Source organism: Schistocerca nitens, chromosome 11 (assembly GCF_023898315.1).
Source record: "Schistocerca nitens isolate TAMUIC-IGC-003100 chromosome 11, iqSchNite1.1, whole genome shotgun sequence".
NCBI classification, from domain to species: domain Eukaryota; kingdom Metazoa; phylum Arthropoda; class Insecta; order Orthoptera; family Acrididae; genus Schistocerca; species Schistocerca nitens.
Window position 1 is genome coordinate 25489406 of NC_064624.1, and position 26098 is coordinate 25515503.

Here is a 26098-nt window from a genome sequence, read left to right on the forward strand (position 1 = left end):
TGAAGGCTTTTTGCTGCAGAATGGACAATGTTGAACCACTTTGCTCTGTCTTTACAAGTAATTTGCCACTGTCTGTCATGTCCTAGTTTTCTGAGATCGTCTTGAATATTGTCCAAGTATCTCATGCGTGGGCGTCCAAGAGGTCGTCTTCCGGTGGGAATCTCTTCAGTCACTTTCTTGATGGTCCTGTTTGGTGGTGCTCTGATGACATGCCCTATCCATTTCAGTCTTTTGGCTTTAATTTTGGCCACTATATCGGAGTCTTTATATAATTTGTAAATTTCATTGTTATTTAGCAATCTCCATTCATCACTGATCCTATCTCTTATGGGTCCAAATATTTTTCTCAAAATTTTTCGTTCAAATACTCTTAATCTGTTTTCCTCTTTTTTTGTGAGAGTCCAGGTTTCAGATCCATAGGTGAGTACTGGTATAATCAATGATTTGTATACTTGTAGTTTGGTGTTCCTAGAAATTAACTTGCTTTTGAAAACTGTCAAGAGACTATAGTAGCATTTGTTAGCCTTCTGAATTCGTGATTCTATTTCAATTTTTATGGAGTTGTCAGAGGTTACTATTGTACCAAGGTAATTAAATTCATTTGTCTTTGTGAAAGCTGTGTTATTAATTTGCAGTACATTATTATTTGATGGATAGCGGGATAAGATAAAGTACATTGTTTTGTCTGTATTCAGCTGGAGGCCTGTGCCATTTGTGGCTTTAATTAATTGTGCTGTAAGAAGCTTCAAATCATTCTCACTGTCAGATAATAATGCAATGTCATCAGCGTATGCTACAATATTAATTTTGCTTTCCAGTTGTGCTCCAATTTGTAGTAGCTTTACTTTTTGAATTATTCTATTGATTACTATGTTAAAAAGAACTGGTGAGAGTGAATCCCCTTGTTTGACTCCAGTTTTAACCTCAAAGTCTTCAGAAAGTTTGCTGGCTACTTTTATTTTGTATTTTGAGTTTAAAGTGCAAGATTTTATTAAATTTATCAATTTGTTAGGGATGCCAATCTGCCTCATGCACTTCCATAAATATTCCCTGTTGATACTGTCAAAAGCTTTTTTAAAATCAATGAAAAGCATATGTACATTTTGATTGAATTCATATTTCTTTTCACCCAACATCCTTAGGACATATATATTGTCAATAGTCGATCTGTTAGGTCTAAATCCACATTGGGCATCATCTAGGGAGTCTTCAACGTAAGGGCTTATCCTTGCTAACAGTATATTTGTCAGAATTTTATATGTTGTGTTTAGTAATGCAATTCCTCTGTAATTTGAACAATTTGTTGGGTCCCACTTTTGGGCCACTGAAAACCCACAAGTGCTTCATGTATGACATTATGCTCCGAGGATTACAGCGTGGGCAGCAATTTCCAGTCACGGACTTACTGGACCCTTCTTCTTTGAAGAAACTGAACAGCGAACGTTATTTGAGCATGCTTCGCAATAGATTCATTCCACAGCTTCTTGCTACTGCCTTGCCCTTCAACACACAGTGATTCATGCAAGATGGAGCAAGGCCACATACTGCAAACACTGTGTTGGAGTTTTTACACAAGCATTTCAACATGCGGATCATTTCACTCAGGTTTCCAGGTTGCTTCAATGATGGACAAAATTGGCCCCCCAATAGTCCAGACCTCAATCCATGTGACTCTTTTCTTTGGGGGTACCTAAAGGAAAAAAATTTCCTGAAATGTCCACGTGATTTAATGGAGCTCAGAAGACTTATTCTTTAAACTTTCACTGAAATTAGGGAAGTCATGTGCTGTAGGGTACTCATTAACTTCAGCATTCCTTTGAAGAAAGTTAGGAAACAAAATGGTGGGCATATTGAGCATGTACTGAGTTAGAACAATTATCCATGGACGGCTCTTCATTATAGCATATGTTCATTTCGGATTGTATTGACAATAAAGTTTATATTCAAAAACAAAATGGTAACACATTTCGTGCGCCACCCTATAGAAGAAGGGACTGGTTGGTAGGACAGGTTCTGAGCCATCAAGGGATCATCGATTTAGTATTGGAGGGAAGGGTGGAGGGTGAAAATCAGAGGGAGACCAAGACATGAATACACTAAACAGATTCAGGAGGATGTGGGTTGCAGTAGTTACTCGGGGATGAAGAAGCTTGCACAGGATAGAGTGGCATGGAGAGCTGCATCAATCCAGTCTTGCCACTGAAGAGCACAAACACAATAGAAGGGGTGGATGTGCTTTGCAACCAGTTTACAATACTTCTTTTGTGACACAGTGCCTCACACAAGCTCCACTGGACCCATGGGTGCCCACGTGGTTGTTTCCCAGAGTGTAATGGAGGCCCCTACAGTACAGGAGTCAAGAGGCTCTTCCCCTTGTGGGTGACGGAAATGCACCCTCCCAAAGGTACGAGGAAGGTATCAGGATTCATCAGACCACGCAGTGGTCGGCCACTGTGCCAACATCCAGCGCCAATAGTTACATACCTATTTCAGTTGTTGTCGATGTCATGGCGTGGGTCATCAGCGGCACAGACTCATCATTAGGAGTGTTTGGATCATTGTGCATTCAGACACAATTGTACTCTGCCCAGCATTAATGTCTGATGTTAGTTACACCACAGTTTGTTGCCTGTCTTGTTTTACCAGTCTGCCTAGCCTATGATGTCTACCATCTGTGATGAGGAGTACTTGCCCAACCCCATAACGTCTGGCCATGGTCTCACCTTTGTTTTGCCATGTGTTGAAGACAACTGCCTTAGTACTACTTCAACACCCGGCAAGCTGTTCAGCTTCCAAAACGTTCATACCAAGCCTTCAGCCCATCAAAATCTGTTCTTGGTCAAACTCAGATTGTGCGCATTTCCTATTTTACAACAAGACAAGATGCTCACTGATACTGCATGCAACGTGTGTGTGTGTCTGACTAGAAGACAAGGTGAGATGCTATTGCCTGGATGAGTTTATACTGACAGTAGATCAGTGATCATAATGTTTTGGCTGCTGTGTATATGGATTTAGTATTATGACTTCCAAGTGGATGCTGGGCAATGCCAAGGGAACCATTCTGCAACATTTGAGGCAACTGTAAAATGCATCAATTTATTACAAGGGTGTGCCAGAAAATAATGCCTCCAAAATTTTGATTCTGTTCTTAATATCAGTTGTCATGCATATGACACTGTTGATGTTACTACTTTGCTGACACAGTATGCAGCACCCTCCTGATGAACAGTTCTGAACTGCAGGGTGTGTGTGTGTGTTTTATTTAACTGTGTCAGCATGTGAGAAAACCCTCAGACAACAGAGCACCAATTCAAATAGTTGATCCACATGTGGAGCACCCTCTCCTTCAGCATGACAATGCCAGTCCATACACAACTTTTTTTTGCACCTGCAACAGTCTGACACCTTTGATTCATTATTATTGATCATCCTCCATACTGACCCGGTTTGACCCAATTAATTTTCAACTGTTTGCAAAACTTAAAGGACACCTTCAGGGACTCAACTTTGATAGTGATGAATTAGTGTAAGCATGGGTGAGGCTGTGGGTCTGCCAACGAAGTCAAGCATTCTACAGTGACGACACCAACAACCTGGTGTCTCACTGGGAGAAAGGTGTTCAGTGCCACGGTGACTATGTTTGAAATAAATATACAAGCACGAAGAATAAATATGTTAAATATTAAGTTTGTTTTAATTAAAATGCTTCAATAATTTCCGAATAGAAATTTTGTGTCATTACTTTCCAGCATGTGCTCATGCCCAAAATATACACCAATTAAAAATTAACATTTAATTAATTTGGCAAAGAAGGTGGCTTTCAACTGATACAATGTTAAGGTCATAGGGAAGTTCAGTTCATCAACTAACACAGCACACAGACTATGAGAAGACTTCTTGTAGGTAAAAAGTTACGTTATGGGCACCATTTGGATGTTTTGGTTAACATTAGGCTGTGCTACTGATCAATTTGTTACCATATCCTTTACTTGGCTTTCACATTTCTAGACTTTGTCAGCTCACAGCCACACTGCCACTTTTGAACATAGGCTAAGCCTTGAGATGCACTACGAATCAGACTCCCACTACAACCAATGTTACAAGGGGGGAGTGGGTCTAGAACCACATTTTAAACTTGTAGCCTTTGAATAGTTCTCCAGTTTAGGTCCAAAGTCAATGGATCTTCAAACTGCTTTTCATTTACATGATGTGTCTTGTGCATACATATCATCATGAATGCCAAACCATCATTACATCAGGGTTCAAAGCCAAAGCATGAACTGTGTTGAGTCTAACCACTCTTTTACTGTATTTAATAAAATTTAGTATATTTATTTTCCTATCATTTCCTCACAGTGATTGTTTAGGATTACTGTTGTGATAATGCTTGTTAAATGAATTGCAAGCTGTTCACATAGTTTGTATAATCTATAATGAAGTACTCACATATATTCAAATGCAAATGCTGCATTAATGCTATCCCAGTACTTCTGCAGTTGCACTCAAGATGTATGTCGAAACAGATTTTTTCAGCACAGATAGTTCACAAGTAGTTTGTGTGATTGTATCAGTGCGCTCAATTCTCATTTGCAGGATAAAAATACTAGTGGCACCAAGTGAATTTGTTTGCTGCTGATAGGTGAATACCCTACAACCGGTTGCACTACATCAGATTTCAAGTGACATGTATATGTAAGATTATTTACACCAGTAACTGTAACATTGTGACAGTTTCACAAACAATATAAGTAACAATGTGCAGCAAATGCAGAAAGTGGTTATGAACAAACCTATCAATATTTAATGTGTAGCCCCATGGCTTCATCAAAACTTTGCTGCCAACATACAAATTCATTCTGCTGTGTAACAATTTATGCTTCCATGTGATATTTGTCTGAAATTTAACTTTACTGCTGAGAGTTCTACTTACATATGGTTCACATATTCAAAGTAAACAAAATTTACTTCTCAGATTAGTGACCATGCAAGTGTCACTTCAAAATTATTTATAAATAATTTATTTTACATTATCAGTAAATAAATTACAATTCTCATTCCATACCACGATACACTGCATTAACTGCAGCCATACCATTTATAATTTTAATGGCACTGCTAAGGTTCACTACAGTCATAATTATTCTTAAGTTGCACATTAATGTTGTCATTCAAAAGAAGTGTATCAGAGCAGAATATACCCACTTTATGGCAACCAGTTTATCAGTATAATTGGGTTGTGCATTAAAAAAGTTTTGCATGTTTACTAAACATTAAATTGAAACTCTTGCTCAATTCTATGTGAGGTTTAATACAAGGCTTATTTCAAGGCACTGTGCAAAATGTCATATTTAAGACAGTAAGTTCATCAGTTTAGTAAACCGAATTATTCATGTTTCCAGCTGTATGACATCAATTGTATGTATTCACGCATCACACTGCACACAGAAATTAATGAAACCATGTTAAGAAATACAAGTAAGCCACTTACTATGAAGTGTAACTCAGTTTGTACTTCATCAGTTTCATCTTTTTTTATCCACTTAGTTTGCTCCTGGTCCATCGCTTCAGTTCTACAGTCTGAAAAGAAAAAGCAATCAGATAAGAAAAGTTTTTGGCCCACTCAGTTTCTGTTTTTACCATGAGGTATAGCTCAAAGGCAGTATTGTCACTCATATATTGCGTGCAGTAAATGGGTGATTACACAGGAAACAGATGCAAAGTGGCTGAGGAAAAGTGTGTTCATTGATATAAACTCATTCACATTTTGCATGTCATGAAGAGTGAGAACAATCATAAAATAACACGCAATGGAAACTGAGCATTTAAATTTGCTACTGCTTCTTTGTAACACTGGCTCATGGATACCATCCTGTTGTGACAATTATGGAAGATGTGTTATTTTGTGTGCATACATTAACTTCAGCATTACAAACAATCACAGCAGTCAATAGATTGCAGCGATATTACTTAATAACATCAAATATTTCATTCTATACTTGGTTCATTGTGTTAATTTCAGTGTGATAGGGACATGAAGAAAATCCGGATATACGGATTGTTTATCAGTGAATATGCATTTTCAACATAGGCATTACCTTGAAACTTACTTCATCTGTATTCATTCATGGATGTATGCTCAATTTACAGGAAGCGTCATCATTTTAGAATCTTTACCTGCTATTAAAGGAAACCAATACCTGCACTGTAGACTGCACATTGCAATGCGGAAGTTCTCATTCTTGATTACCACCAACATTAAACATTGGTTAGCATTTTCTAACAAAACTGATTTACTGAAACGACTTCATACTAACTGTAAATATGATGAATGATCTATTGAGTTCTGATGACATGTAATGCTTTACATTAGGCAGATTATAGTTAATCTGTACCTTGTATCTCGCCACTTCGTAAATGATGTTGCAGTACTCTTATACAGAACTCCATTAAAACCCACACACTACAACAAACTGGTATTTACATATGATTACACGAATACTAACGACACGAATAATCAAAGCACAGTGAAAACTAACAAAATGCAACAGAATTGCAGCATTTCCTTTCATGCGAACATACTCAAACCATGAAATGATGTAGTAACTATGAGCACTTTAAAATATGCTTACGTTAGCCCTAAGATTTGGAGCCGCTTTATGTCTACATCACATCACAGAAAATTATCATCACAATCATTATTACTGCTAAGTAAGTAAAAATAACCGTACTAACATGGACAACCTTTGAATTTCACTGTCCGCCTTTTCTCGTTAGCCACGAAGTATATGAGGAGACTCAGCCGTGTCTTTTACGAAGATACACGTAACGATTTTACCGGTCAGGCCAAAAACAAGCTCAAACAACTCAGGTATTTAGTTGTTATGAACATAACCTGAAAAATTACAACATTCACACACCATCCCAAAGCACACTAGGTGATGTGATCACAATTAAATACAGAATAAAATCTCATCCTTATGTACCCATTAAAAATTAAAACATAAAAAAAGGCAGCAGCCTCAAACAACAGAGTCATTACAAGATATTCGCAAACTAGTACACTCATCAAACTCAACTGTCACTGTGATACAAATTAAGTACCATGTTAATTTACTTCCGAAACACATTTCTTCACTTATTCTTGTTTGCAGTTTATAAACGCTTATAAATTACCTGAAGAATATCACACACAAATTTCCACAACACCACGAGGCTGATGCTGACTACACAGTACACAGTACACATTGCCTTGGCTAAAGTCTGTTCTTATCTCAAATGAGGCTGTAGTTCTCTTAAGAAGACCCGTGTTGTCTTCTGTATTTCAAATTCTTTAAGAATTTTGAAATAAAGCAGTCTTGCTTTATAGTCATAAGCCTTCTAAAATGTTACAGATGTATTCCAATAGTATTTTGCTCCTTTAGTCCTCTATCAATTTGGCCTTCACAGGACCATCCTGTCCTAAGCCATCTCTGATATATCTTGTATTTTAGAATTCTGCTGTTGTCTCCTTGAACTTTTCATTGAATTTCATTGAATCTTATGTGAACATGGTTATCAGTTATTCTAGGCCAGGAATCTTACTTTTATTATTCAGTGGTAATGGTCAATTTCAACAGATATCTATGTCTGACTCTGGAATTCATCATCTTTTTGGAATTGTGCTTTGTTACTGGCACACAAGCTGTCTGATATTCTCAAATCATATTATTGTTGTCTTCATATCTTTTTAGTGGTGTATGCTAAATGTCTTTTTCTTTGCAGTTTTCCTTTTTTCTTACATCTAGTCAGGCAGACCTTCATAAATGAAAACATTTTCTACCAGGACTGATATGGAATGTACTTATTCAAAATTAATTTGGCAGTTTTACAATTCTCAAGTGGTACCTCAGTGTGATGTCTGAATCCTTTATAATTCCTTTTGAGGTAATACTTGTGAGGTAATACTTTCATGTTAACCATGTTTACAAATTCCATTTTCTTTACAAGATGGGAGTCTTTGTAATCTGTATGCCTAGAAATTGGTAGTACTTCATGTACTAATTTCTATAAAAGTCATGTCATACTCCACATCTTAATATCCACTCCCCAAGAACTAGGCATGACATTTAATAACACTGACGTAGTTCATAGTAAGCTGTCACTTGAGAATGGCGTAAGTCAAAATTCTAGTTGTGAATAAATTCATTTAATAGCAGTTTGGGCAGATAATGTTCTCATCTCCATTCTGTGCCAGTCTGAGGATAAAAGTTAAATAAAATCTGTATGTTCTCCTCTGGAACTTCATCAGATGCTTCTCAACATTGTTCTGAGGACTGTTTTACCTTCTGCATTGTTATCCTGATCTATTGGTGCATGTGCATTAATTATTCTGTACCTCTCACCTAAATATTGAATTATTGCAGGGAGAGAGACTTCTGGAGGTAATGAAAAATTTGGATTTCGGATTGTTTGGGGGAAGAGGCAAAACAGCAAGGTCATTGGTCTAATTGGATTAGGAAGGATGGGGAAGGAAGTCGGCCATGCCCTTACAAAGGAACCATCCTGGCATTTGCCTGGAGTGATTTAGGGAAATCATGGAAAACCTAAATCCGGATGGTCGGGTGTGGGATTGAACCGTTGTCCTCCCAAAAAATTTGGTACCGTTTGCAACATAATTGCCATTTATGAATGCAGAGCCTAGTTCTGTAGTAGTTTCGTGAATTTCTTCCCCGTGTTCTCTGTGAAGAATCTACAGTTCTCTGATTGTGGTATTTCTTCATCTGTGAATGTGATATTTTGTAATACCAATTTTAACTTGTCCATTTACAATGTGTGAATCTATTTTGAGTTTGCCAATATTTATTATTGTTTGTATATTTAATGGTCCAAGCCTGTATGTAGTTCTGGGTGTGAACTTAAGGTTGGGTTTAGGAGTCACTCCTCACCTCTGCAAGTTGGTCTGGGCTGCCCAGAGCACAAAGGTCCAAATGTGTCACTTACGATGATGGATTCATCTGTCATTGCATGGCAGTTTTCATAACGGAAAAAAAGTGAAAGAAAATTTTACACAAAGTGTAAGTGCATAACAGATTAAAGATGTTATTGGTCACTTTCCTTTGTGAAGTGTCTAGTAGGAAGTATAGCTACAACCAAATTACTGGCTTGTGTAGTTATTTACAGTACTGAAGACAGTGAGAAAATGGAGAATGAATTCTTACTAACATTCTGTTTCATTAACTGCAACAGTTTATCATGTCCTCTTAAATGATATTTTCAAGCCTAACTTACAGCATTTTGTGGACCAATCACATGTTGGTGGGCGTTAATAGAATTCTATGTATTTACTGTCTCATCAGTTGTAAATCACTGGCCATTTCTTCAAATATTTCAGGTGGAAACCTCAACAAGATGTGCATCTGATAGTGCAAGGTAAGTTTTCATAATTAACTGCAGAACTTCTTCAGAAATATAAATTTTTGTTTATTAATTGTGAGAGTACTTCAGTTATAAAATGCACTACTGTAATGATTCATTAATACTATTCTTTGCAACAACCGTTATGTGACTATTCCTAGATAAATGGAGCAAATGTCTGATATCCACACAGGAAAATAAAAGTTCAGGTGGCATATCAGCATCTGTATTGTGTTTAATGCAGAATGTCACATGAAATCACTTAAATTCAACAGATTCATCTTGATGGGCACAAGCTAATATCATACCGCAGTAGAACAAGTTAGAAGAAAGGGTGAATGGCTATATATCCAAAAATTGGAGCTGATTCCCAGCCTTTCAGATTAATGAATATAGTGGTGAACACCTCTCTCAATGTGGTGCCACAGTGGTGCTCAGGTAACGCACAAGCTTGTAGTGGTTTACGGGCCACCATCAAGAAGAAACACAAGTAGCTGGTGCCACTTTCAGTAAGGCTGTGAAGACTTAACTGGTGAATCCTCATTCTCTTTGTTTCTCCTTCATCCTGGTGTGTTCCTGAAGGCTGTCCCATTCGTTAGACACATTACAGGTGACAAGGTAATGCATAATTGGCAGCTCCAGGTCAATGGGTAGGGTTCTCATGTACCCTCTGATACAGGTCAGGCCCAGAAGGGTGAGTGACTGAGCTGTTACCTTCCCAATTGCCAATTGGTCCCTTTGTCAGGAGTTTGGGGGGTGTGACCTGAGGTGCGAATAATCATTTACGGTGGGTGAATCCCCCTCTGAGGGGGTTCCCGGTTGGAAAGAGCATGCCATTGGAGATGTTGGCAATCATGGGGGATTCTTTTGCAATGTATCAATCACCATCTTAGCGTGTGTTTACTAAACATAAACAAAATGAGGCTATAGATTTGAAGGCCCTCCCAAATGCACCTTGGTTCCTCATGGTGTCACATACTGAAGAGGGTCATTTCTTTGCGACAGCTAATGCATGCCTTATTCTGGAAGGTGTTGCAGTTGGAGACTCTGTGAAATTTTTCTCATTTATGATAAAGATGGATGCAAACTTAATGCCCACATGCACTCAAAAAAATAGTTCAAATGTCTCTGAGCACTATGGGACTTAACATCTATGGTCATCAGTCCCCTAGAACTTAGAACTACTTAAACATAACTAACCTAAGGGCAGCACACAACACCCAGTCATCACGAGGCAGAGAAAATCCCTGACCCCGCCGGGAATCGAACCCGGGCGCGGGAAGCGAGAATGCTACTGCACGACCATGAGCTGCGGACCCACATGCACTCATTTTCTACCATTTGCTCGATTAGTTTTTGCCTCATAGATTAAGGGAGGCTGTGAAGTAATCACAGTCCAACCATACATTCCAAACCAGATGCGTTCGTACAAGTGTCAACATTATAATAAATCGTGTAACCAGTCAAAACATGTACAAGAGTGTTACTTTTGGCAGAGATGCTCACGAGGGCAGCTGTTCGCCTCCTCTCTGCTGTATCAATTGTAATCCCACGAATGTCCCAAGTGTCTTAATGAGCTAGCACACAGGAGATCTGAGTGAAGGCCATCAAACCCCACCCTGTCACTTGAAATTGTTAGCTAGCTAAAATCCGTGCATTTTACCATCTGGCATTTACAGTACCATTTTTGCTATGCCGTGCGTAATGGAGGATATGCCCACCAAGACTTCCAACTTCAAGTCAGTGTTGCAGTAGTGAAATCACACAGGTCACAATAGCATCCCTGTCTCCTACTACAGCTACGCAACAAGCAATCAGATCTTTACATTTGGTGGCGGAATCACGTGCTACACAACTGTCAGGCTGAAAGGACAAAAGCAATACTCCTGCAAAGACTTTCTACAGCTAAAAACATACTCTTCATCCGTCAACTAGAAAGTTCTAAGAACTCTAACAAAAACAAATGGTTTTCTCCTTCCCTGACTTGGAGATCCACTTTAGTGGTGTTGGCATATGTACCCTTACCTGGCTGACCTCCATTTTGCTGGTGCCCACTGCCTACCGATTTTCTGCCGTGGAATTCAGACTGACCCAGGGAGAGTGCCAATATGTTTGTAGATCTCATGGAACAGGATTCTCCAGCCTCTTCCCCCTGTAACAGTGGATTTTTGAAGGCTGGCACTCAGCAGCCACCAAGGTGACTAATATTCATTTGTTCCCTCTTCCCCAATCCCCATTATGACTTCTCCAATGGAAAATTCATGGCATTAGATCCCAGGAGGGATTGCAGCTGCTCTTGGAATTGCAGTGTCCGCTTGTTTTCTGTTTCCAAGAAAAAAAATTATCCTCACAACCCATTTGACGTTTCATGTTTCTTTCTGGTGCTCTGTGACCTTTACCTCCAAGGACAGCATTCCACCTCATGTGGGAGCCATGCTGGCCATCCATCTCATTTAACATGTGACTGCTAGCTGTTGCAATCAGCATTGCCCTTCCTCATTTCACCTTTTCTCTTTGCAACATCTACACCTCTCCATCATTTGCTGTTACCAAGTCAGACTTACTCTAGCTCATTGGTCAGTTCCCTCACTCCTTTTTGCTGCTGGGCAACTTCACTGCCCACCATCTGCTTTGGGGCTCTTAGAGAACCTGTCCAATTACCCTCTTAGCTGACCTTCCGAATCATCTCTTACCACTAGAGCACCCACGTTCCTTTCAGATTCCATGCACATTTCTTACCATTTGGACTTCTCATTCTGCACTGTCCAGCTCACCTGTCATCTTTGAAATGTGTGTTCTTATAGGACAATTATCCAAGGATTTCCACCCAATAATCCCCAAACAGCTTTTAGAGTTTAGCCAAGAGACAAAATCCAATAATAAGTTAACTTGGCAATACAACTTAAGATCATTTATAAAAACCTTTAAGAATGATGACAGTTGGCACCATAAATACGGAAAACATTAAGAGCAGCAATAAACTAAAAAACATTAATAATAATAATGGCAACTTGGCACCATAAAATAAGAGAAATTTATTCTGCAAGAACAAATTACAATGGTGCTTTAAAAGATTTTACACCACAGACCAAGATCCAATAATAAGTTAACTTGACATTACAATTTAAAATCATTTATATAAAAGAACTTTGAGAAAGATAATGGCACTTGGCACCATAAAATAAAAGAAGCACAACACACAACCAATAAATATAATAACAAAATAATAATTTGATACAACCAAAGGGCAAGGGCAACTCCCAACACAATCACAGATGGCCGAGCTCTCACACTTGAGAGCTTTCCCACTAGAAACGGTCCCCGTAATAAATGCTGAGAGCTCCCCAACATGCCGCCCACAACTGCCCATCACTTACGCATGTTGGTTATGTTTTGTAACACACGACAGATAATATCAACACAAGATAAAATTTAAAAATGGAATAACAATATAACATCCCGACAGCACATCATAACCACAGCACCGTTAACTCAGGCGCTCTTAACAGGTGCCAGAAGCCAACACACACAAATCTTAATAAGCAAAACAATAAAAGCCAAGCACACATGAATAGTCAAACCACAGTCTTAGAAGTGCCTTAACAACACCAAACGCGACCATGCCACCAAGTTAATAATAACACAGTAAGATAAAAATACGGAACATACCACTAAATGCTGTGACACAAACCAAATTGACGAGATCGTGTTGTTGAGGTCCCAGAAGACCATATATACTAAGCGGAAGTAATTCACTATGTGTATACTGTCCAAAACCGCCTTCCTTAGGCAGACTTTACCTAACATGTCAAATGCCAAATATACCATACATGAATGCAACTCCGGGCAGGCAACAGGATCCACCTACATGAATTCCTTCAAAAAGGAACATACAGGCACCACCAAAGGTTACGCTGAGCAGACCGCGTGGGTAACGACCCACTCAGCGGTATAAACAAAAGATACTCCAGTTGAGTAAATAAATTAGTACCAATGAATAACGTGATGTGCCACACACACACAGCATAAACTTCCAATAACGCCGTCCCACATCAGAATGAAGTTCAGAAACCGCAGGTGGAGCTTCCAGCAGAAAATCTGACGAGCCAACCGAGCTCACACCCTAACCTGGCAGACGACTCCAAAATTTAGCAACTGGTTGTCTCCGGGCCAGAGTATCACAGGACCCCACCGGACCTCCACATCGGACAGGCAGGCAGAACAAGTACCCCGACGCCAATTAATCACCACCGCATGGCCAGCACAGCGGCGAGTTGATCCGCCCCAGACCACTCTGCTCATATTGCGAGGTACAACCACCTTAGCACTAGTCACCAGCAGGTCAGGCAGAGCGAACTTCATGTTCCGTGCAATATCCAGAAACCGACTACCCTCTCACTTTCCGCCAGCCACCACGAACACACGCCAGTGACGTAATAGCAAATCACCACCGGAGCCCCACCCACACTAGAACAGCGAACTATAATCGATTATAGTGCGTGCTCTAAACAAGATCACATGATAGCGGTGCGCACTGTATCAACCTGGAATGACCCATTCCCTCTGACACATACTCAAGTGATCACTTCCTGTGTGCTATCCATGCGCCGACTCCTACCCCACCTGAGTGCAAATCCAATTGGCAAATTTCTACATCTACATTATACTCCACAAGCCACCCAACGGTGTGTGGCGGTGGGCACTTTACGTGCCACCGTCATTACCTCCCTTTCCTGTTCCACTCACGTATGGTTCGCAGGAAGGACTGCGGGTAAAGCCTCCGTGCGCGCTCGAATCTCTCAAATTTTACATTCGTGATTTCCTCGGGAGGTATAAGTAGGGGGAAGCAATAATATATTCGATAGCTCATCCAGAAACGCACCCTCTCGAAACCTGGACAGCAAGCTACACCGTGATGCAGAGCGCCTCTCTTGCAGAGTCTGCCACTTGATTTTGCTAAACATCTCCGTAACACTATCATGCTTACCAAATAACCCTGTGATGAAACGCGCCGCTCTTCTTTGGATGTTCTCTATCTCCTCTGTCAACCTGACCTGGTACGGATCCCACACTGATGAGCAATACTCGAGTATAGGTCGAACGAGTGTTTTGTAAGCCACCTCCACCTCCTTTGTTTATTTTATTTATTTATTTATTGTTCCGTGGGACCAAATTAAGGAGAAATCTCCATGGTCATGGAACGAGTCAATACATGAAATTATAACACGATATTAGAAACAGATAAAATGAAATATAGAAAAAAAAAACATATTCAGGTGACAAGTCATAAGTTTAAATGAAGACAATCAACAATGTAACACTGGAATTTGCTTAATTTTTTAGGTCTTCCAGGAGCTCCTCGACAGAATAGAAGGAGTGAGCCATGAGGAAACTCTTCAGTTTAGACTTAAAAGAGTTTGGGCTACTGCTAAGATTTTTGAGTTCTTGTGGTAGCTTATTGAAAATGGATGCAGCAGAATACTGCACTCCTTTCTGCACAAGAGTCAAGGAAGTGCATTCTACATGCAGATTTGATTTCTGCCTAGTATTAACTGAGTGAAAGCTGCTAACTCTTGGGAATAGGCTAATATTGCTAACAACAAACGACATTAAAGAAAATATATACTGTGAGGGAAATGTCAGAATTCCCAGATTTTTGAATAGGGGTCGACAAGAGGTTCTCGAACTTACACCACATATAGCTCAAACAGCCCGTTTTTGAGCCAAAAATACCCTTTTTGAATCAGAAGAATTACCCCAAAAAATAATACCATACGACATAAGCGTATGAAAATATGCGAAGTAGACTACTTTTCGTGTTAAAGTGTCACTTATTTCAGATACTGTTCTAATGGTAAATAAAGCAGCATTTAGCTTCTGTACAAGATCCTGGACATGGGCTTTCCACAACAGCTTACTATCTATCCGAACGCCTAGGAATTTGAACTGTTCAGTCTCGTTTATAATATGTGTGGTGTCACCGCTAGACACCACACTTGCTAGGTGGTAACTTAAATCGGCCGTGGTCCTGTAGTACATGTCGGACCCGCGTGTCGCCACTGTGTGATCGCAAACCTAGCGCCACCACATGGCAGGTCACAAGACACGGACTAGACCTCGCCCCAGTTGTACGGACGACATTGCTTGCGACTAGACATACGAAGCCTTCCTCTCATTTGCCGAGAGACAGATAGAATAGCCTTCAGCTTAGTCCATAGCTACGACCTAGCAAGGCGCCATTAGACTTACAGTGATTGTAATTAAAGTCTCCTTTGTGTGATGTACCACAACACCAGATTAAAGTTAAGTATATTATTCCAGCTACGTACTTTTCTTCAACGCCTTAATTACTTATCCTGTTCCAGTACTTCTCGCCCGTCTGCGTTAGTTTAGCGTGCACCTAGCCACTTCGATCTACAAGGTGTTGGCCCCGCTGCCGACACATCAATATGCCCATTCTGTCTGATCAAAACATCGGTTCTTGTTGAATTGTGAGTTAGAAACTGTAAAAACTGAGTCTTACTGTGATTTAGCATCAAATTATTTTCCACAAGCCACGAACTTATTTCATGAACTAAATTATTTGTTACTGTTTCAATATTACACACAAGATCCTTCACTATCAAGCTGGTGTCATCAGCAAACAGAAATATTTTTGAATCACCTGTAATACTAGAAGGCATATCATTTATATAAATAAGAAACAGCAGTGGCCCCAGCACCGACCCTTGGGGAACGCCCCACTTAACAGTGCCCCATTGGGACTGAACATCACTACCACTCTCAATATTGCGGAGAATTACCCTCTGCTTTCTGTTCTTAAAGTAAGAGGCAAACCAATTGTAAGCTACTCCCCTTACTCCATAATGGTCCAACTTGTGCAGTAATATTTTGTGGTCAACACAGTCAAAAGCCTTCGTTAAATCAAAGAAAACACCTAGCGTTCGCAACCTTTTATTTAATCCGTCGAAAACCTCACAGAGAAAAGAGAATATAGCATTTTCAGTTGTTAAACCATTTCTAAAACCAAACTGAACATTTGACAGCAAATTATGTGAATTTAAATGCTCCAGTAACCCTGTATATACAACCTTCTCGATAACTTTAGCAAACACCGATGGCATAGAAATAGGTCTAAAATTGTCAACATTATCAATGTCTCCCTTTTTATAAAGTGGCTTCACTACCGAGTATTTTAATCGATCAGGAAACCGACCACTCCTAAAGGAAAAGTTACAGATATGGCTAAGTACTGGGCTAACATACATAGAACAATACTTCAGTATTCTGCTAGATACCCCATCATATCCATGAGAGTTCTTGGTCTTTAGTGATTTAATTATTAACTCAATCTCCCTCTTGTCAGTATCATGGAGGAGCATTTCAGGTAACAGTCTCGGAACACTTTTTTCTAAGAGCGCTATATGATTCCCGGTTGGAATTAGGTTTCTATTTAGTTCACCTGCTATATTCAGAAAGTGATTATTAAATACTGTACATATATGCGACTTATCAGTAACACGGACATTCCCACTACGCACTGATTCTATATCCTCGACCTGTCTCTGCAGACCAGCAACTTCCTTTACGACTGACCATATGGTTTTAATTTTATCCTGAGACTTAGCTATTCTATCTGCATACCACATACTTTTTGCCTTCCTAATAACATTTTTAAGCACCTTACAATACTGTTTGTAGTGGGCTGCTGCATTTAGATTTTGACTGTTTCTAACGTTTTGATATAATTGCCACTTTGTTCTACAAGATATTCTTATCCCTCTAGTCAGCCACCCAGGCTGCCTGTTTGTGCTAGTACCCTGTTTTAAACGTTGTAACGGAAAGCAACTTTCAAAGAGCATGAGAAAAGTCTTGATAAAAGCATTATATTTATCGTTTACTGTCTCAGTGCTATAAACATCTTGCCACTCTTGTTCCTTTATAAGGTTTACAAAGGTCTCTACAGCAACCGGATCAGCTTTCCTGAACAGCTGATGACTATATTTAACACGTGTTGCAGCATAAAAATCTTTTAAAGTTAAAATTTGCGCATCATGATCTGAAAGGCCATTCACCTTTTTTCTAACAGAATGCCCTTCTAGTAATGAGGAATGAACAAAAATGTTGTCTATGGTTGTTCTACTGTTCCCTTGCACTCTCGTTGGAAAGAATACGGTTTGCATAAGATTATATGAATTAAAGAGGTCTACCAGCATCCTCTTCCTTGCACAATCATTTATACAATTAATATTGAAGTCACCACATATAACTAACTTTTTGTATTTCCTATAAAGTGAACCAAGAACCTCCTCTAGCTTTAGCAAAAATGCTGTGAAATCGGAGTCTGGGGATCTATAAATGACAACAGTTACAAGTTTAACTCCGTTAAATTTAACCACACCTGCACAACATTCAAACACCTTTTCAGTGCAGTACTTTGAAACATCAATTGACTCAAATGCGATGCCATTTTTCACATACATCCCCCACACCGCAAAGAGCTCCTCAATTTTCCACTCGATGGAAGATTAGAACCAACGACCTTTCGTTCCGCAGCTGCTCACGTTACCATGAGACCACGACTACATTTTCTAAGGACTCTCCCAATGAATCTCAACCTGGCACCCGCCTTACCAACAATTAATTTTATATGATGATTCCACTTCAAATCGTTCCGTACACATACCCCCAGACATTGTACAGAAGTAACTGCTACCAGTGTTTGTTCCGCCATCATATAATCATACAATAAAGGATCCTTCTTTCTATGTATTCGCAATACATTATGTGTGTCTGTTAGGGGTCAGTTGCCACGCCCTGCACCATGTGCCTATCTGCTGCAGATCTTCCTGCATTTCGCTGCAATTTTCTAATGCTGCAACTTCTCTGTATACTAAAGCATCATCTGCATGGAACTTCAGACACTACTAGGTCATTTATATATATTGTGAAGTGCAATGGTCCCATAACACTCCCCTGTGGCACGCCACAGGCTACTTTGTCTGTAGACGTCTCTCCATTGAGAACAACATGCTGTGTTCTGTTTGCTAAAAACTCTTCAATCCAGCGACACAGCTGGTCTGATATTCCGTAGGCTCTTACTTTATCAGGCGACAATGCGGAACTGTATCGAACGCCTTCCGGAAGTCAAGGAAAATGGCATCTACCTGGGAGCCTGTATCTAATATTTTCTGGGTCTCATGAACAAATAAAGCGAGTTGGGTCTCACACGATCGCTGTTTCCGGAATCCATGTTGATTCCTACAGAGTAGATTCTGGGTTTCCAGAAATGACATGATACACGAGCAAAAAACATGTTCTAAAATTCTACAAGAGATCGATGTCAGAGATATAGGCCTATAGTTTTGCGCTTCTGCTCGACGACCCTTCTTCAAAACTGGGGCTACCTGTGCTCTTTTCCAATCATTCGGAACCTTCCATTCCTCTAGAGACTTGCTGTACAGGGCTGTTAGAAAGGGGGCAAGTTCTTTCATGTACTCTGTGTAGAATCGAATTGGTATCTTGTCAGGTCCAGTGGACTTTCCTCTGTTGAGTGATTTCAGTTGCTTTTCTATTCCTTGGACACTTATTTCGATGTCAGCTATACTTTCGTTCGTGCGAGGATTTAGAGAAGGAACTGCAGTGCGGTCTTCGTCTGTGAAACAGCTTTGGAAAAAGGTGTTTAGTATTTCAGCTTTACGTGTGTTATCCTCTGTTTCAATGCCATCATCATCCCAGAGTGTCAGGATATGCTTTTTCGATACACTTACTGATTTAACGTAAGACCAGAACTTCCTAGGGTTTTCTGTCAAATCGGTACATAGAATTTTACTTTCGAATTCACTGAACACTTCACGCATAGCCCTCCTTACGCTAACTTTGACATCCTAAGGCCGACTGGAGGCTATACCCCTCCCTCACGACCTTCACACAGCTGTGAAGACCACGTAAAGTATCTTCCAAATGTTATCCTTACCGCCGAAGAATGTTCCATACCGTGCACTTCAAGTTTACTGTAGTGTGTCTTGGTCCCTGGTGGACTGAGGCATGCAGCGATATGATTCGCTTGGGGAGATACGCTCTCCACATTTTGAACCATCGTCCTGATACATCTGCTGGAGGGCTGGTATCTGTAGTCCGTACATGTGGGGCTTTATAAGCTGTCTGCCCCATTTACTAGAGGAAGTTTTGAAAGATAAAGTGGTCTCAAGGTTTATATGGTTTGACTTGTCACACACATTTATCCACGAAAACGGGTTGCCTGAATGCTCGTCCTGGGTATCATTGTCTTTGCTATCCCAAGCAACCATATTATGGAATCACCCAACAGGCGTCTCAGCTCCCTTTTCGCCAAGGATTTTACACTCTGTTACAGTTCCACACAAACGTGTCTCCTTGTGTGACGTCTTCAGCGTCGTTCCTATCTTCTTTTCTCGTGAAGCATGGACAGTGGCTTTCACTTTTCCACTGCCAAAACCTTTTGTATGAATATTTGGATGTGCAATGAGTTTCTTACACCATCATTACATCTTGCACCTTTCGTTCTTCCATTCATTGAAACTAGAAAATTCCTGTTGCTAATATCTGATAGGAAACTTACTTGGTCCTCCCATGTATTCTTACCTGGCTGTACATGGTACCCAGTTCCTCAGTGTCCTACATCTCCTAAGTGGTACTTCCAGGGGAGCGGATCAGACCACCCTCCTCCATTTTTTTAAAATCCCATGTCCATTCATAAGTAGACTGTGGGTGTTTAGTTCATTCCTCTGCACTTCTGTTCATCATTTGCTGTCTTAACACACTCCACCATCATGGAATATGTTTCACCACTGGTGGCTTTGACACGAGCCCGGTTGAGAGTCTATGCAGAAGATGCTGAACAACTAGTCATACTGGCATGATGTCCTCCTCAGTGGATAGGCATGCCGTTTCTCTATGGCGACTGACTACTCATCTTATTCCCTCTTATTCCATGACTCCCTTGCCTTCTAGTATGGGTCATGCCATTCATCTCAGTTACCTCGTTGAGTTCACTTTTGGCTTCTGCTTTGCAGCTTAATTTCACAGTACCTGCCACATTCCTGATGGTTGTGAACCCTTCGCCACCTTGGCTTCATGTAGCAGCCCATATTCATTGTAGACGTCATTTTCTTCACTTTTGTAAGCAAGACTCACTATAGGAAAAAATGCATAAATAATATGGACTAATCTGTCGTCGAGGTACAAAATTCTTTACAATATTACACTCTACACGAATTGTACTGATTGGCAGTTGATTCACCAGTTGATAACTCAAAAATTTTATCAGTATTATGTACCATCACTTGTCCCTCTGAGAAACCTAATAGCCATCCTATTAAATATTTGTGACTGAAGTCCGCAATGTGTTTTGTTTCTATCTTTGATTTAAACATATTAACGTTTGCCTTCACCTCATACCTCGAATCCCTTAACAAAACGTTTCAAGTATACATATGAATTGTCAGTGTTGCAAGCGCCAAGAGGCATTGACACAACTTCCCAATTCTCTAGATGCAATTTATTATTAATTCAGTGACGTTAGCTATGCTTTCGTATGTTTCCAGCCAGTCAGTGCTGTACATCGCTACCCCCTGCACATATATTGGAGGAAAGTAGTTTGCTTTCAATTTAAACCAATTAGGATTAGAGTGAACATAATTTCATCGCAGATTCAAATGACGTGGAGACTTGTTTTTATGCAATTTTCAGGAAAAGTATCATGCAGAAATATCCTCAGAGGTATGAACTGAAGTCATGGTAGCGTCGAACATTGTACATCAGCTGGTTCCTATTGGTGAAGTGACAATACAGTTCTTCAGGTGGCCTTAAATCACCAAGAGCTCCATACCCCAAACAACATCTAAATTGACAGTTCCATGTTTCTTGGATTTCCACATTGTCTTAGGCAATGTATCCTTTATAAACACGCTGTAAAATCTCGTGATTTTAAGTTTGCTGACGAGTTTAACCAGATCTGTGTTATTAATCCTTTTTTCCAGTATCATTTCTGTGGGCCTTCATGTACAACCGAAGCCATGTAAATATAGGCCTTTACCTACAGCAATGGCCTCCATGGTCATACTATGACTTTCAGCTGCTTGTAATTACTTTTCGCTTTTTCGGGCGTTCTGTACTGCTTGAATTATATCAGCTCTCCTAGCTAATGAAACCGGTAGCTGACAGCCCAGCAAATGGAGGTATCAGAAACAGAATTATTCCACCAGATGTCTTTGATATTTGTAGGAATGTGGGCGTTTTAACACATCATTTCCTTCCTTCTTTCTGCCTAAAGGCACCTTTTGCAGCGGTCACCAATTTTTAAATATCCCATAGGTTTTTCTTCTTCTTTAGTATACAGTGAACTGAATTCAGTAATGCTTGAAGGTTAGTCCAGTACCCAATTTAAGTTCGAGCAAACATTGCCTTATCAACCATATATTCAGAAATAGCTTGTGCTGCATGAATATCTGTTCCTTGACATACCTGTGTAGCCTTATCAATGAATATTTGCTCTGCAATACAGTGATCTTTGTAGTGTAGGCAATGATGTGCACTTTGTATACATTGTCCAATGCATTAAAGCCCTTATCACCATAAGCTAGGTGCTATTTTAGTTTTGTTCCAGCTCCACAGAAATCGTATCCAGAGATACACACTTGTGATGGCAGATTCTCGAGAATACCACCTCCAACTTTGTTGATACGTTTCGTAGCACTCATGTCACACTACTGCATGGTTTCAGCTTTGCTTTTCGAATTACATAGCAAATTGTGGGTGTTCACTCAGCTGTTGAGCTTTGATGAGAAACTAAGCCATTTCATCAATGCCCTGTTCCTTTGACATCATATGACCTGCTCTGTGAGGAACATAATGGGTTCAAAGCTTTCCTGTAATTCAGGGCTTCACAACATACGTGCTCGCGGAGCAAGCTGTGAGCAGCAAGGCGCGAGCACCGAGCAGCGCGAGCACGCTACCCCCACTACCGGACCAGAGCGGAGAGTGGGGAGAGTCACGTGGGGCACACAACGGCTGCCGCCGGTCAATGTAAATCCGCGGCCACCCGCAGGGATATCACTCACGAATTATTACTGCGACAAATGAAACAAATAAAGGAGAATGTACACGTGCCACATAATTTTACTTAGTGTATGCATCTACATTCGTATTAATTTGTGAACTGTTACACAATAAAAGGTGTCACTGAAGTGTGGGATTCTCGGTTACCTTGTACTTTTTGCCCTTTACAATTGCATCTATGTTCGAAGTAATGTTCTTGCGCATTGTAGGCGCAGCGAACAGTTTAAATTTCGATCAGACAATGTGTTTCTCAGGCGCGTCTTGTTACATTTCATTGCAGAGAACAGTTGTTCACAAACATACGTGGAACCGAACACTGATATTATTGTAGCCGCCAGTTTGTGCAAACGAGGAAATCTATCCTGACGGAAGTGTCTGTGGAATTCCAAAATGTTTTTCTTGTTCTGAAATTTGTCTCTGTATTCTCTGTCACACTGCAGGTCAATAATTTCTAGTTGCAGCTCAGGACGAATATCTTCAATATTCGCTGAATATGGAGAGGAGAACAGATCAAAATCACTGTCTAGTGCTGTCAGATCTTGAAAGCGTTGATCAAATTCTTCCTTATAGGCAACTAAACTATGTGAATAACGTTCACAATCTTTGTGAACATCTTGCATGGATGATAATTTAGGAAAATGAGCTAGATTTCCTGTTTCCAGCTGACTCACCCAAAGTGTAAATTTCATTTTAAAAGCTCGTATTCGATCTATGAAATGAGTAATTAGCAGATCTTTACCTTGTAGTGAAATGTTCAAAGCATTCAGATGGCTAGTTAAATCTGCTAAGAACGCGAGATCACAGTTCCATGAAGGCTCTTTCAATTCAGGAACACACATGTTATTTATTTCCATGAACATATTTATCTCATCTATTAGGGAAAAAAAATGGATTTAATAATTCGCCACGACTAACTCAGCGGACCTCGCTGTAATAAGGCAGGCTACCATACTGGCTTTCTACATCCTCAAGAAAGCTTTTAAATTGCCTGTGTTGTAGCCCATGCTTCCTTATATAATTGGTTGTACGAACAACAACACTCATCACATTTTTTAGAGTGATACTCTTTGCACATAAGTTTTCCTGGTGGATCACACACTGAACGCCCCTTATTTTATTCGGCACGGCCAGTTTTTGCATTTTCTCCTTCAACAGCGCAACGAAACCTGATTTGTTCCCTGTCATCGCTGGTGCACCGTCTGTAGACACTGAAACTATAGAATTTCACGACAATCCTATATTTTCAACACTTTCTTCAACACTACTTAAAATATCACCTCCTACTACATCGAGGAGCTCCTCCCTCACCTGAAGATCTCTATTAACACCTCTAATAAATATGGCAAGCTGCGCTGTTCCAGTGATATCAACACCTTCGTCCAGAGCTAGAGAGTACGCCATAAAATCTTTACAGATATTTGCAAGATGGCTATGGACATCGTCTGCCATGTCCTGTATGCGACGCATAATGGTCATGTTAGATAATGGCACAATCCGAAACTGTTCAACTTGAGATGGACACAAATGTTCCGCTGCAACTACCAAACATTCTTTTATTAAATCGCCATCAGTGAAGGGGCGCAGGGATTTTGCTTAAAGCAAAGCAATTTTGTAGCTCACTCTGAGAGCTGCCTCAGTTGTTTTTTCTTCGTCGTCCAGATCTTCTTCGGATAGCTTCCTTTTAAGTTTAATAACTTCCCGTGCACAATCTGGTCCATCACATTTTCCTCTTCCGTAGTCTTTCGCGTGGTACAACATATAATGTCGCTGCAAATTAAATTTCCTAGAAGAATTCAGCGTTTTGTGACATGCTAAACATTTTGCAACACCATCATTTTCTGTAAACAGATACAATTCCTCCCAGTGGGGGTTCAACTGCGAAAGCATGGTTGGGGTTACACAACGGCGACTTGACATGATTCTTAACCAGTGAAGTGACTGTTAGAGCTGATCGTAGTACTTTAAACGTTAACAGTCGGCGCGAATTCAATAGGCACGCTGCGGCCCTATTCAAACGTGCGCGTGCATTTCCTCTCCCTCCCTACTCCACGACCTTGCACCTGCTCGCGAGCACGGGCCTGAGCACACGCGAGAACTCGTGCTCAAAACCGGCCAGTTGTTAAGCCCTGCTGTAATTCCTTTGTGACTTCAATAGGTTTGCTCTTAATTCTGTGGTGAATAATGCGATTATACTCGTCGATGATTTTTGGCTGTATGTTCAGCCATTTGCACATACATTGAAGATTAAATTGCTTCCGCATTCCATTTTTGATGGTCCAGTTCAACCATTTGGTAATACTAGTTTCCAAATATGGGAATGTTGAGTAGTGGTTTATCCCACTTAATTCGAATTCTGCTTTGAAATGTCTATCGTAAAATTCACTTTCATCATCTGTCTTCAAGGTTGATGGACAGTCGATTCAGTCCTGTCTGCAACAACTGTTCAGAAATCTCTCAAACCTCCTTCCCTGTCTTTACATTCAAAGGTAAGGCCCAAGCGAAATTGGAATGTGTCTGTGACTGGGAGAACGTACGAGGTGTGGCTAGAAAAAAACCGGACTAGTACTGGTGAAACAATAAAACGAATGCAATAAGGCTGAAAGTCGCGTGGCCTGTCACGTGACTCTCGCTCCGCCTACTTTTTCAATGTATGCATCAGTTTTTGCTGACAATGGTCTGCCAGTAAGAGTGTCATCACTGGTGTCTTCGCGGCCATCTTTAAATCGTTTAAACCACTCAAACACTTGTGTTCGCGATAAACAATCATCGCCGTACACTTGTTGTAACATTACAAACGTTTCACTTGCAGATTTTCCTAGTTTGAAACAAAATTTGATGTTAACACGCTGTTCTTTCTGTACACTCAACATTTTCCGACGCACAGACAAAACGTCAACTACTTAAAACAGACGCCACGGGCAGACTGAGTGCAGGAGCCAGATGAAACTCGAGCAGTAGGCGGAGCGAGAGTCACATGACAGGCCACGCGACTTTCAGCCTTATTGCATTCGTTTTATTGTTTCACCAGTACTAGTCCGGTTTTTTTCTAGCCACACCTCGTACTTGACGCCATTATTTGATTGTAAGTAGTTTTGCATATCCAAGAGATCAGCCTGCCATGCATAATCCATTCCTCGTATTATCAGATATATTCTGCATGCAGGTCTGTAAAGCTCATGAACAACTCTCTCCACACTTACTCGACGATGCATAATTTTCGTAGCCCAGGTAAGATCGATAATATTTTGTTCATGTGATCTGCAATCTCTTCACCAGCTAAAGCTGTAAACAGTCGTAATCGATCTATGATTCCATTTAGTTACCATAATTTATATATTCTAGATGTAGACTGTTTAGTGTTTCAGGCTGAACTTCGACTATTTTACCTGCACTAGGTGGAGCTGCTAATGCTGGTTCAGTTAAAATCCTGTATTTGTCGCTCTATGAGACTTTCATTCATCCTTTTGGGGTTTTACATGCGTTGGTCATATGTGATATTGGAACCCATGTTTTTGTAGTTTCAGGGTATATTTTTAACAGTCGACATTTTCAAAATTATTAACTGTAACAGCCTAGGCAATCTTTCAAATTCCTTGTTCCCAAT

General features: G+C 40.2%; 1 protein-coding gene across 3 annotated transcripts in view; it reads right to left on the reverse strand.

Moving 5' to 3' along the window:
* The window catches only part of LOC126213561 (zinc finger protein 708-like), a 451089-nt gene that overhangs the window by 380349 nt on the left and 44642 nt on the right, over positions 1–26098 (reverse strand). For all 3 annotated transcript variants that reach the window (XM_049941393.1, XM_049941398.1, XM_049941399.1), the window contains exons 7-8: positions 11422–11548; positions 5492–5580 (exon numbers count right to left, since the gene is read on the reverse strand). In XM_049941393.1, coding sequence (XP_049797350.1) covers positions 5492–5580; positions 11422–11548 — 216 coding nt within the window. The remainder of the gene's footprint in view (positions 1–5491; positions 5581–11421; positions 11549–26098) is intronic.